This window comes from Gouania willdenowi, chromosome 13, assembly GCF_900634775.1.
Source record: "Gouania willdenowi chromosome 13, fGouWil2.1, whole genome shotgun sequence".
Taxonomy (NCBI): domain Eukaryota; kingdom Metazoa; phylum Chordata; class Actinopteri; order Blenniiformes; family Gobiesocidae; genus Gouania; species Gouania willdenowi.
The window spans coordinates 3,782,956-3,797,411 of record NC_041056.1 but is presented as its reverse complement, the minus strand read 5'-3'; the positions used below and the strand labels follow the sequence as shown (position 1 = coordinate 3,797,411).

At 36.7% G+C, this 14,456-nt stretch overlaps 1 protein-coding gene across 1 annotated transcript; it reads left to right on the top strand.

The window, feature by feature from the left end:
* Positions 1 to 1,423: 1,423 nt before the first annotated feature.
* sae1 (SUMO1 activating enzyme subunit 1) lies at positions 1,424 to 13,405 on the top strand. The gene is made up of 9 exons (XM_028464440.1): positions 1,424 to 1,627; positions 2,957 to 3,068; positions 3,298 to 3,471; positions 5,839 to 5,984; positions 6,779 to 6,878; positions 8,512 to 8,617; positions 11,311 to 11,455; positions 11,611 to 11,680; positions 13,197 to 13,405. Exons 1-9 carry the CDS (start codon positions 1,527 to 1,529, stop codon positions 13,287 to 13,289), a joined length of 1,047 nt encoding a protein of 348 aa, XP_028320241.1. The 5' UTR covers positions 1,424 to 1,526; the 3' UTR covers positions 13,290 to 13,405.
* The last annotated feature ends 1,051 nt before the right edge of the window (positions 13,406 to 14,456 follow it).

Sequence of the window (14,456 nt, the reverse complement as noted above, 5' to 3'; positions counted from 1 at the left end):
TCATCGATACACGGCATTTTGTAGACGGCCACAATCTGCTGTTTGTTGTCGTATGGTGAATTGGCCCTCATCAGCTTCCGTAGATTTTACTTCATTAGCAAACCTTCGACTTTTATCATGATATTGTATTTTGAGGTCATTTTCAAAATTTCAACTTTAATCTTGAGTTTTCGACTTTATTCTCGACATTTGCCCAAAATAATTTTCCCCATCAAAATTGGCCCTAATCCGCTTCCGTATGTTCTCCTTATATGTTTAAAGGAGAAAGTAGAAGAAACACACTTGTCATAACACCACAGCTCCATTATTCCTTCGCACTTTGTTTTTTTAGCATTGGAAATACAATGTTTAATTTTCATAAACTCTTTTATTAAATGACTGATTGTGAAAAGTGGAAAAGTGTTATATTACCTCATGATGGTTTGTTGCAGTGTTGTAAAACAATAAAAATTAAAGTAAATTAAAAAAAAGATGAAAAAGGACAATTTTGGGTCACCAAACATAGATTCACTGATATGGACTTTACCCAACGTGAAGAGGTTTAAAAGGTTTCTTCAGGTCTAAACTGAAGAGTTTGGAGTCTGTGATTATTAATACTGTGGAGTTAATTAGGCTTGATGAACCTATTGTTTGTCATAACAAAGGGCTCCTGGTGTTCTGTTGGTTGAATAGGAGTTAGGGCATACCTAACTGTGTTACAGGGTTCATATTTAATAATGACAAGTGACAAGTATTTAAAACAAGTAAAACATTTTTATTTGAATAAACTTCCCCTATTGTTTTATAGTATCTAATACAGAAGTAACATTTAAGTTAATTTAACAGAGGCGTTTTCCTGAGGCTGAATTTAAAGAGAAATAAATGGAAATTTGAAGAACTGCCCTGTTAATTTTAACTTTTATTAAACATCTTGAAACATTAAGTTTGATCTCACGTCAATAAAAACACACACATAAAATCCAGATTGTAGGTATTAGCCAAGTATCTGCTTTTTTTTTTTTTTTTTTTCCTTTGTTTTTTTCCTTTGTTTTTTTGTTATATCTTTTTAATTTTAAATAACTGTGTTCTGTGGGACAGAAATGTAAAATATAGGTTTGTGCATGCTGTATGAAATGTGCTGTTCAAATACATTACATTTGTCTTTGCCTGTAGAAAAGGCACAAAGAAACATATGTTATGCAAGACGAGTATGAATAAACTAAACTGATTTTCCCAATATTTTTGAAGGGATATTAAACTTGAAATTAAAAATCATTAATGACTGTATTTTATGCAACATTTATTATTATTGTATATTAATACTGCTATGTATTAAATAAGCCTTTAGTTTAAATTTGTATTCTCTACCTAATATTGACAACGTTGTGTTAAATAAAGATAAATACAACAAAAAAAAGTCTCCCATTGTTTACCTGGTGACGTCATCACCCGTCGCCCATTCAGCCGGACTGTCGCGGCAGATTGAAATAATTCAGTCCACACCGGCACATTTTCCTCCAATTTCTGCCCCTCCAGAGCGGACCGACATGATCGATACAATCGAAAAGGAGGACCCGGTCATCAGTGAGGAGGAAGCGGCTCAGTACGACCGTCAGATACGCCTGTGGGGGCTGGACGCTCAGAAAAGGTCCGTTAGCTTCTTTTTAGCGCCTCTCTGCACCGGGGTGACGGCGTCACTGGTGGCCGTGTTAACTGGTGACTTACTTACCAAAAAAAAAACGTCTAAAATAAATAAATAAGACTTTATAGTGAGCCAATAAACCAGTATTTCGAAGGTGTAATTAACATTTTTTAAAAAATAATTATTAAACATTTAAAAAAAAAAAAAAATATTCGCAAACAGACAACATATATTCACAACTTTTACTGAAGTGATTTTATTTGCATACATTTGCTAAGAAAATGATTTTTTTTTAAAAAAAACAAGAAAACACGAGCATGTAAAACATGTTAAACATAAAAGCATAGCAAAATAAAGATTAAATAATACTTTTTATTTTTTATTAAGGCACTCATTTACTGCCGAAAGACATACTTTTATTTTCACGGGACACTCAGCTGGGAAGTTGGTCACCAGTTTGTCACATTTTTTCTCTATAAAAGCAAGGAGAGTGTGTGTGTTCCTCAAATATCTGTGTGGATCAGGATCAGACTGACCTGAGAGTTTCAACATGGCTGCTGCTTGGTTCAAAGGTGTGCAACGTCAGATTTGTTTGGACGCCCCACGCGCACGCCCCACTTCCTGAGTCAAAGGATTCAGTGGTGATGTCATCAGTCCAACCTTTACAGTGATGATGTCATCAGTCCAACCTTTACAGTGATGATGTCATCAGTCCTACCTCTACTCTGATGATGTCATCAGTCTTACCCTCTACAGTGATGATGTCATCAGTCTTACCCTCTACAGTGATGAGGTCATCAGTCCTACCCTCTACAGTGATGATGTCATCAGTCCTACCCTCTACAGTGATGACGTCCCACCTTCAAACACAACCTTATTTGGCCATCCATGAAAAAGCTACTGACCCTCCCACTTTTTTATAGCAATGCATACTTCCTACGGGCACTGCACTAGTTAGTTTAAATCAGAGTTTTTCAACATTGGGGCCATGACCACATGTGGGGTCGTCTGGAATGTGTTAAACAGCACACAGTATAACAAACATGATACTAAAAAAAAAAAAATATATATATATATATATATTGGGGTCACCAGAAATTTGTCATATAATGATAATCATAATGCACAAGTCCAAAAAGAAACTAACAACAACAAAGGTAAATACATAACAATCACAAGTGAAAAGCTTGTTTAAAAGGTGACTTTAATATCAAAATGGGGTCAAGATCCAATAAAGGTTAAGAACCACTGGTTTAAATGAAACATGGCGTCTACCTAGTATCTGTTTTTTTGAACTCCACTCTTTTCTCCATCTTGTTTTCCTCTCCATCCCAGGCTGAGAGGCTCCCGTGTGCTCCTGGCTGGTCTGGGTGGTCTCGGTGCTGAAGTGGCCAAAAACCTCATCTTGGCTGGAGTTAAAAAACTCACTTTACTGGACCATGAAAAGGTAACGAAGAACATTTCTATTTTATAAAAGAATGACAATTATGGCTTTCAACTTTCATCTTTAGCATTTTTCAACCAGTGATTTTGACTTTTAAAGGCTGAATATGATCATTTTTCCTCTCGTTTCGACATTTTAAACAAGTCCAATAAATGCTTTTAGATGCTCATTTCATAATTTATTATTTTATTTGACCTTATCTTAAACATTTCTTATTTCCTTTTGACACCAGGTGACTGAGGACTCGTGTCGAGCTCAGTTTCTGGTGCCGGTGACGGCTCAGGGTCAGAATCGAGCTCAGGCATCTCTGGAGCGAGCGCAGAACCTCAACCCCATGGTGGAGGTTCAGGCTGACACGGACAAGGTGGAGGACAAACCCGACGACTTTTTTCTGCAGTTCGATGCGGTGAGTAGAGATAAAAGTCAGGGGTATCGAACTCATTTTAGTTCAGGGCCCAAACACAGCAGTTTGATCTCAAGTGGGCCACAGATTTTAAGAGACTCAAGTGCTCTAGTTTGCACTTTTACGTATACATAAAATACAAAAGATGTAAGAAACCAACATTATCCAAGCAAAAAGTGACAGAAATCAATCCCAACAAGATTTTTACTTTGAATTTCTTAGATTTTATGACCAATTTCTATTTAATTAAGAGAAATATGTCATAATTTGAGGAAATTTGAAGGATTTTGTAAGAATTCTGATTTTCTTTCATCAGTTTAACATAAATGACTGCAATCACAGGATATAAACACTGAGATAACTTTTTCTAAGTATTTGCATGTGATAAACAAATGAACAAAAAAGTTTTGTGCTACAAAATCTCGAGATTTGAGCGACTTCTGAAGCATTAAAACATTAGACTACATAAAAGCAGCCACTCACCATTATTTACTTTAAAATTAAAGGGAAAAAATGGAAATTGCTGCTTGAAAGTTTGTTGTCATCTCCACCGCTAACGCTCTTTTTGTTGACATTCTCGCTCGTTGAATTGTGTCACAACACCATACAAGAAGATCATTTCTGTGGAAGGTTTTGGAGGAAGAGCTTGTATCTCACAGTTTTCACCACTAGATGTCACTGTGTTTGTTCTGTTTGCTGAAATCCTGGGTTAAACTCCACTTTTCTGACTTTTTGTTTTTTTGGGAAAATGGTTCTTTTTTTAAACATTCTGGGTCCTTCCATGTCATTTCAACACATTCCACGCACTTTGGTCTAAACCCCCCCAAAAACTGAATTTTTGACCAATTGTTTCCTGACTATTCAATAGACAGGGAATCCATTTTTGAGATATGGATAATTTAGTGATGGGAGTGCATGTGGATTTTCGTGCGTCCTTATTTTTCTTCCATTTTCAGCTTCTAATATCTCAGGAATTACATCACATAGGAAACTGTAGTACAGCTCCTCCTACTCTCTCAGAATATACAATCTGCTATACATCCTTTCTGGTGGACATGACAGCCCCTCAATGTCAAGACGCCGGGTTGCCAGGTTGGGTTTATTCTGCCTGAAGGAGGATGTTTAGAGGCATTTAGGGGATATTTGACCTTTTCTGTGCAAATCCGTGCACTGTATTTGGCAACATGGAACAAACTGCTGCTTTTTGTGTTCGCTAAACTACAATGTAAATTACTTTATTACTGTTTGTTTTGATTGTTTTAAACGCACAATCTGCCTATAAAAAATGAGCTGCAGTGATAAAAGACGCTCTAGTGTTTGATGCTTTTATGTTGGAGCATTTATTATATTTATATATTTATATTTTTAACAGAATAACCTGTTATCAATACTACGAAATAATTGTAAATGTTTTATGAGTCAGCACTTTAACTTAAGCATATTTGAACTGAATGTTAAAGGATGTGTTTGGACAAAAGGCCTGAATAACACACAGACAGGGTGTCAATGAGTTTATTTAGACAGAACACACATCCCTGCTTTGTGTCTGGATGGCGTGCCTCCCTGTGAGGGTGAGGAAGAGGAGGAGGAGGAGGAGGAGGAGGAAGGAGAGGCAGTGATGACACGGATGTTTGAGGGCGAGACGGAGAAGGTGGAACGCTCCTCACTCTAATCAGCACAGCAGAGCATGCTGGGAGAATAAAAGAATGCGCTTCGACTCTTCATGAGGCTGACCTAGTAATTATTGATACGCAGGCAAAATGCCACATTGTTCCATTAGTGTTTGACAAGTTCATTGATTTATTTATAGTTATTCTCCAAGAAGCATCAGATCGATTTATCCTTATTTAACCTCTGAAATCATAGAATTAATATTTAAAGGGATCCTTCACTGTTTATACAAATGTGGCTTAAATCCTTCTAAATGTCCTCATTATAAGATTTATGCTTAACAAAACACATTATTTTGCACTATATTTGTTTTACTTTACTGTTTGAGAGTCTGTGCGCCGCCATGTTGAAATGACGTCATTGATGACGTCAATCGCCCCTTTAGTCCATTGAGTTCTATAGGAGGTGAAGCATTCAGGGTCATTTAGCAGCTTTTTCAGTCAAAATGACAACTTGTGCTGCTTTGGGTTGCTCTAAAAATCAGTAAAAGTTAAAAAAAAGTTGATGTAAAACGTCTTTTGTTTACAGAAATTTGATGAACAAAATCTGTGTCCGCAGGGGGCGACAGTTCCAACTCTGCTGTTTCGTAGACGACATGAAGACGATTTTATTTTATGTTTTTAACTTCGTCAAGGAACCACCAAAATAAGATTATACGGTGTATATAGCTGACGTGCGGTGGGCGTTTTCTTCCCTCAGGTTTGTCTGACAGGCTGCTCCAAAGACCTGATGGTGCGAGTGGACCAGCTCTGCTCTCAGCACAACATCAAGGTCTTCTGTGGAGACATCCACGGTTACTATGGTTACATGTTCTCCAACCTTGGCAAGGAGTACAGCTATGTGGAGTAAGTGGGAACATTATTATTAATAATTATTCTTGTGACAGTTGTTATAGTTGGAGTTTGTGTATTTATTATCATTATTAACATATTATTATTATTAGTGTTGTTGTTCTTATTATATTTTTATATTATTATTTTTTAATCATAATTATGTTATTATCAATACTATAATCTTAGTGTTAGTGGATTATCATTGTTATATCAGTGTAATATTTATTATTGTTTTTTGTTTGTGTTATTATTATTATTATCATCATTTGATTATCATTTTTTATACATTAAATATCATTGTTAAAATAATTGTATTAAAATTTTTATTATTGCTATTTTATTATTGTTTTTATTCTAAAAGTTATTATTATTATTATTGTTTTTTATTATATTATTATCATCATCATTTGATTGTTGTTATTTTTTTCTAAATATTATTAAAAGTATTGCTTGTAATATAATTTTTATTTCTATTTCATTATTTTTTGTATTTTAAAAGTTAGTATTATTATTGTTTTTGTTATTTATTATCATCTTAATTTGATTATTTTTTTTATAAATATTGTAAAGAGTATTGTTTATATTGTATTTTTTTTATTCTTGTTTGTATTCTAATAGTTAATATTATTACTATTTCTATTATTATCATAAAATATAGGTGTTTGTATTGACTTATGCACTATTAACAATATACGTCTGTGTGTGTATAACGCTGTCTGTTAAAATAAGTGGACGTGGTTGTATATGAATATGCAGTGAGCGTTGTTCGCTACAGGCGCTAACGCTAACGGCTGTGTTTGTGTCAGAGAGAAACCCAAAGTGGTGAAAGCGGCCCCAGACTCCAGCGACGGTCCAGAGGCAAAGAAAGCCAAAGTAGACCCCAACGAGACCACTATGGTGAAAAAGGTACATCGTATTAATCTTTTTAACCACTGACGACAATAAACTTTCCCTTTAAAAAAAAAAACAAGGTGCAAAACAAATGAATGAAAGGAAAACTTCCATGGAAAATGAAATGAAAGAGAAATATTCACTTTCACTTCAATCTGTGCCTTTAGCAGCTGTTCTTTTCTGCGTTGCCAGATACAGCTGACAATTCCACGTAGACACTTTCAAACATTCACAAAACATCAACCTCCTGCAGACACTCCTTTTTTATTTTGTAAATGTAACATCAGGCCCCAACATGACACAGAATTACCTCACATGCACATTTTGGGACAATATCCTACATTTACACGCCATCTTTTTTCTTGAAAATCAACAAACTGAATGTCTAGCAAGTGTAGCAGATGGACGAAAATGTCAAATTTGACTCATCATCCTGCTCAAATCTAGTGGTACATAATCACACGACTGTGCAGGATTTCAGTCACAACTTGAGGGTAATTTTCAGGTTGTTGGTTTTTCCTTAAAGGGGCAGTATTATGAAAAAAAAATCACTTTATAATGGTTTTGCTACAGTGATATACGTCGCTTTAGCCTCACTCAGAGGGCACTTCCTTTGTTATTCCACATTTTGTAAAAAAATCAGCTCCAAACGGGCCAGTTGGATTTTTCTCACGTAGCAGAAACTCTTCCTCCTGACAATCCTGGCTCTTCCTACCCTGTAATAATGTGAGCTCCTCCCTCTCAGATTACTTCACAACTAAAACAAACACTGGTTTAATATAGAATATATATTATACTTTATAGTCATATATGTAAAGCTACATACACAAAATGTGTTTTCTGCATTTAACCCCTCCCTGAGGAGCAGTGAGCAGCAATGGTGTAGCCCCCAGGGAGCAGTTCCACTTTTAGCAACCGTTATACCGCCTCGTATCGCCTTTGACAAGATCTGACGTGTTTGTGAGCCAATGAGACGCAGCGGTTAGACAAAACAAATGATTATCACCATAAATGCACTATTCCTGTAGTTAGTAGAGATGAGGAGGAGAAGAAAGTGACTTAGCAACTTTGCACTCCGGTGAGTGTTTGAAACAGCTGACTGATTCTGTTGCTGCTGATGTGATAAACACACACCCTGACGCAGAGTTTGTCAGACTCACAATCACAATAGCGGCTTTAATAGCCATGTGTTTTACTGTAATGTGCAGTTTTTTTGGCTTAAAACAATAACAAGAGTGTGTGGATAGCAAAAGAAAATCACTATAGTGATCAGCTGTGGCATGAAGTCTGCGTCTACAGACACGCCCACTCATGCATATTCATGAAGGCACCAAAACGGCCTGTTTTTAGAAGCGTAATGAAACTGACTTTTCAAAGGCTAAAACTCTGCAAAACATGCGAGTTTGGGAAAATAAACCTTAAATACTATGTTATTGGGGTTCTGAGAACAAATATCCACACATTTCTGTGGTATTTTCCTCCTGTATCTGGACTCAACTTCAGACGTGGTGTCAAAGGAAGCTTTTCACATCGTGGTTCAGATTGTTCAGTTCCAAACGGATCCAGAACCAGCAGCTGAAATGTTTGTATTCTTGTGAGTCGTGGAATGACTGACCTGATCTCTGTGCTAATGTCTCCCATCGCTCAGACGGCCAGTTTCTGCTCTCTGAAGGAAGCTCTGGAGGTGGACTGGACCAGTGAGAAGACCAAAGCCGGCCTGAAGAAGACACCGCTGGACTACTTCATGCTTCATGGTACAAACCAGTCCATTTAGTTTCCTTACAAATGGAAAAGAATGGCTTGGAACGCTCAGCTAGAGATTCTAGCATTAAGACGGAGACTGAGCAGCAAGTTTTAATGTTTGAATAGAAATGTTACATATTGATGCAAACCTCTAGCAGCCAATTTTTCAACGAGTTGGCGCAAATTTAAGTATAGGACATTATTTTTTGTGTGGCTGTGCTAATGGCCTTATTTAATTCCCTTTAATTTAAATGTTTTTTTAATTTATAACTTAGCAAAAAAGAACATGCATCTATTTTAGTGCAGTTTGTACATTATTTATTGTTTTTGTGTCCTCGTATTTAACTACAAATGCTTCAACACACAAAATTGTCATTAAATATTCACCAAAAATGTATAATGTTTGATTAGAAGTGGACCGGAAAGTTTAGGTGGAGAAAAAAGACCATATATAACATTATTATGGCCTAATTTTCACTAATATAGTAAAGTAGTATAAATAGTGATAACTATGACCAACAATATCGGATTCGGAAGGCTAAATGACGGATATAATTTCCTGAAGGATCTTCTTTTTAAAAATCCTTTATTTTAAAAAATGTTTTGCTTTATTTAAAGAAATTTTGTGGGTTTGTTTGGGAAAATTTGCAGGATTTTAGAGAAAAATGTAGTTCTTTCCATAATTTGATATTAAAAATGACTGCCATCATGCTTATAAGGGCGACATTTTCATCAGGGCCACATTTGGTATGTTAAAATAATGGAATTTGCAGTAGCTTAAATAACTTAATGTTATCTGTGCTGTATGAGCAGCATAGCAGCAGTGCTAAATAATTCCTAATGTTTATTAAACATAGGGTTGAATGATGAAGGTTTTTCCTCTCGGTAACGGAGTGGAAAACATGAAAGTTGGTCACATCATCACATATCAATGGTTCCTGTTCTAATACCTAATGTCCTTCATTGCCTTTTAAAAAAACAACATCAAAAAGTTGTTCTCGGGTCTCCATGGATACGATTGTTGGTAACGGAGTGGAAAAGAAAAGGAAAAGTGCTGAAAATCCTCAATCAAACCCGCATTACAAATAAAACTAGAATGCTAGGGTTTTTCCTTTTTTATAAAGCAATACACACTTGATATTTCAGTGGGTAAAAATGTTACTAAAAACAATGGCTTGGATTTATATTGTGCTTCTTTTTTTTTCGAGGAGAATCAAAGTGTTTTACTTTTAAACAATACGTTAAAAAGTATCAGGCTAGGACATATTTTTTCTTAAATTTGCTACTAATGAAAATTTCTTCCGTAAGCATAACTTTGTTGTCTTATGTCGTTATTAACGCCTAAACTTGATCATTAAGATATTTGAGTAAAGTGACTTTTTATCATCTCAAGTAGTGTTATTTTCCAGTGAATTAGCATTTCTGTGACATTGTTGCGTGGTAGAGGCAGTAACAGCTGCTAGAGCTGCTCAATCTTTTATTTTGAAACTGTGACGAGTGTTTGATGCAGCTGTGTGTGTGAGGATGATTCATCGCTTCTTTAGGTGTGTGTGTTGCGTGCGTGCGTGTGTACATGGTGGAAATGGCTGTGGGAGGACACGACTTCCTCCTGTGGTTTCTGGGTAATAAATAAGATGGAAACGTGTGTAGGTGAAGATGTGTGGCGCAGACGCTCGTCTCTCAGGCCTGTGCGAAGTGTGTGTGTGTGTGTGTGTGTGTTTGTAATTTCCCATTCAACCCTGAAGGCCACGCTGAAGGAAACGTTCCTCCTTCCAACCTTTGTGAGCACAAATGTCAAGTATTAAAATCCAACAGACGTTACACTTACCACCTTCGACGTGACCTTTTTACTCCACTTTCCTAAACGACGTATTGCAGCGAGGACTCGGCCGTGTCCAAAAATAACTGTTGTGTCACATTCCGTCTCCCGATCATCACACATTGAGTTTAGCTTCCAGGCAGTCGCGATGGAGCACCCAAGCCGCGGAGTTTCCAGAATCATGGAAAAAGGCCGGAAATCACAGAAATTGCAGAATTTTATTTATTTATTGTGGGAATGTGAAGCTTCGCTTTGTACAGGTTGCACAAAATAAATTGCTATACATTTTTAAAGTGACCCTGTTTGTCATGCTGCATGTAAATCTTTACACCATTCAAAGATCTAAATTTAATTTGTAAAATAACTCTTACTTTTAATGTAATTTAATGATTTATGCAAATTAGGCTGCGTTTGCAAGTCTTAGCGTGCCTGATGAGGTCTGCTGGAGTGTAACAGCTGCTGCTCATGATTTTTGAGGAAAACTGCTGTTAAAGCTTTAATCCTGCATCTGCAGCCACAATTTGTAGCTTAAAATGTGGCTACAGATGCTAACATCTGCTAATTAGCTAATGCTAATGTTTTTCAGTATTTGTTTTATTTTCTCTTTTTCTAAAGACAAAATCAGGTGGAAATTGTAACAAGACATCTTGCTTGGTTAAAAGATCTGAAATGTAAATAGCGATACAACACAGACTGAACCCTCACCTACACATTTTAGGACATCACACATTTACGTGATATTTTCCATATTAAACCGACGGCAAACAGACGGATGGGCCAAATCTGACGCTTTGTATATCTTGCGTTATTTCGATGTGTCGTTGCACATCTAAAGTACAGAAATGATGATAATGATGAAACGTGATAAATAGTGTGTTGTTTCAGTTCTGCTGAAGTTTCGTACGGACAAAGGTCGCGACCCCGACCCGCTGGCCTTCCCCGAGGACAGTCTGGTCCTGAAGCAGATCCGCGATGACGTGTTGGAGGCCAAGACGCTGAGCAGCGACCTGCTGAGTGACGACTTCATCAGGTAACGACTGGAAGAGCATGTGGTTAGAGCTTAAAAAAGCCTATGACTGCTGCTCTCTTAAACATTTCTGGAGTTATTTGTTTGATTCCTGCCAGTGTGAGGAGAAAGTGACACACACTCTGAGGGTTTGATGTCGTTTCTCTTTGTGTCCTCAGCTACTGCTTCTCGGAAATGTCTCCGGTGTGTGCGGTGGTGGGCGGAGTTCTGGGACAGGAAGTGGTCAAGGTAGGCGTGGAAACTAAAATGTGCTCCCCAGTCCATGATTTCACTTTTGCTGTGTTCGAAATCGCATATTAACATACTATACAGAGTGTGTAGTGTATACTATAGACTATAAGTATGATTAGGATGATAACCATGAATATTTCCAAGTTTCCCAAAATGCATTTTGAACCTACAACGACAAAAACCTGAATCACACTGAGGCTAAATATCTCTGTTGATTCTCCACCTTTACTTTGAAAGTTCTGAAAACATTTGAAGTGAGAAAGTGACCAAGTAGAATATTAACATGTGCTCATTTGATCCATAAAACTCACATAAACACATTTCATTCCAACATTTCTGAGATTTTCAGAGACCCTCCATTGTGCTACTGACTAAACTTCTGGTTAACTTCAAAACAAGAGCCCTATTTACAAAAGCTTTAATAAAAAATCTTAAGGGATGACAAGAAGAGATGCTTTTATTTTGAAAAAACCTGGTCGTCCACGAGACAAGGTCCATTTTACTCTCCTCAGACGCTTTTCTTGACGTCATCACGTCACATTCACACGCACTCGTAAAAAAAGAATAAAAGATATTAAAGAAAATGTGGATAAAAGCAGGACAAAAGGCTGAATAAAGAAGAAAATCAGAGAATATAAACTGATGTAAAAGAATCATCTAAACATGGCTGCTCCTCATTAAATGTAATTTAAGCGAAAAAGGACTTCAAATGTGTGTTGTTTGCTTGTTTTGTTTTTTAAACGTGCACATATTTTGTTCTTGGTAATACATTAAACACATTTTCTGTTACATACATGATTCGTATGATTATACAGTAACACGTTATTCTGCCTATTCTCTTTAGTCCCCAAATAAATTAGGTGGACTGGGTTGCGACTCGCTATGGTAACGAACAGCTTTGATCTTTCTGCCTGTCAGTCGTCTCTAACAGAGGATGAAAATGGTCGTTTAGTCACACGTGAAAGCCGACTCATCACAAACCCAGACATGTTTTTTTTTTTTTTTTTTTTTAATTTGCTTGACCTAAAGAAAGAAAGAGAGACTTTTCTTTTTTTTTAAAAAGTGAGAGAGTTCAGCAGAGAGCAGCGCTGACCTGCTGTAAGGTAAACATGGGTTCATATGAGGATGGAGGGAGACATGGCTGGCGTGAGGCCAAACCTGCTGCCACGGGGGATGATGATGATGATGATGATGATGATGATGATGATGATGAAACTTGGCTGCAACTGCGAATGATTCCTCGCACACAGATTCTACTGCATTTCACCCCAAATAAAGTCTATAATTTAAATAATGATCTGAAGATCAACAACAATCTTTTTTCATCCAATCAGTGGCTCATTTTACTGGGTTTAAAGGAACCAATCAGATGTCATCTCAGTGTAAATATTGACCAAAATGAGCATTTTGTGTTTTTTAATGTCTGAACTAGATTGTCTACAAATGTATAGAAATGTGTGTAATGGAGTGTGACAGTGTCCTCTAGTTTAATTTCTCTACGTTTTTTCCTCAGGCTCTCTCTCAAAGAGACGCTCCCCACCGCAACTTCTTCTTCTTCGATGGTCGTAAAGGCAACGGCGTGGTCGACTACTTTGGACCCAACTGAAGCTTTTCTTATTAAGACATGTTTCACACTCAAACACAGGCCGTTTGTTGGTTCCTATCAGTGCATCGTGGCTTTTTGTTTTCTACATTTTGTTAATAAAAACTTTGTTCAATGAATTGTTTCTGCTTTTATTTTCTCTTGTCAACTTTTTCTACAGTTATTCTCTTACATTCTGTGCAACAGACACGGGAAACTGGCGGTCTGGGATCCACATGTGGCTCTCGCTCTAATTTTGTGCATCCCCCAAAGTAACGCACAAACTGACGTATAAAAACCTACAAAATACACAGAATAACTTAAAAACAAAAGAAAACAATAACAACATATGGGACAACAGATGGAAATTAGCCACCGGCTACAATCTGGCGTGTTTACATTCATGTATTTTTTATTCATGTATGTCCATTAACATGCACTGTCCCAATCAAATAAATAATCTAATAAAAAATCTAATGACTCAAAAAATTACACAACAACAACAGAAAAATGAGCGCAAAATATCTGAAATGATGGAGAATTATATAAAATGACAACAAAAGCACCCAAAGCGACAACAAATATATACAAAAATGAGTCCAAAACACAATATGAGCACAAAAAAATGACAGGAAAATACAGAAAAGGACTTGGTAAAAAACAAAACAAAAAATACACAATCGAAACAAAAGCTTATGAAATGAAGAAAAAATATAAACGATAATCACGCTGTGAAATATCAGGACATATCGCAGAATCGATGTTTTCTTACACCCTTGTAGTAACATGTTGAAAAACTGATATTTGTACCTTTAATAAAACAATCGTTCTAATGTTATTATTTAGTTTTACTACTTGTATGTATCACTGAAGACGAGTCCACAAGACAACAGTGTTAGTAATAAACACACATGCAGAGCTTGGCTTTAAACCAGTCGTCACTCTACATGCAAAGCAGAGATAATGATGTTCCTGTAGAGAAATGTCAGGCTTCTATTTATTCTGAGGGGAATGACTTCAGTCATATGACCTGAGGAAGAGTGAAGGACTGTTCAGTGAAAGCCACAAACCACCAACATGTGACTTCTCCAGCCCTCTTAGATCTGCTCTGAAACCACACAGGGAGCTTTAACAACAGATCTATTCTTCAACGCTCTACAGCAGACGTGGGCCAAATGCAGCCCGCAGTCT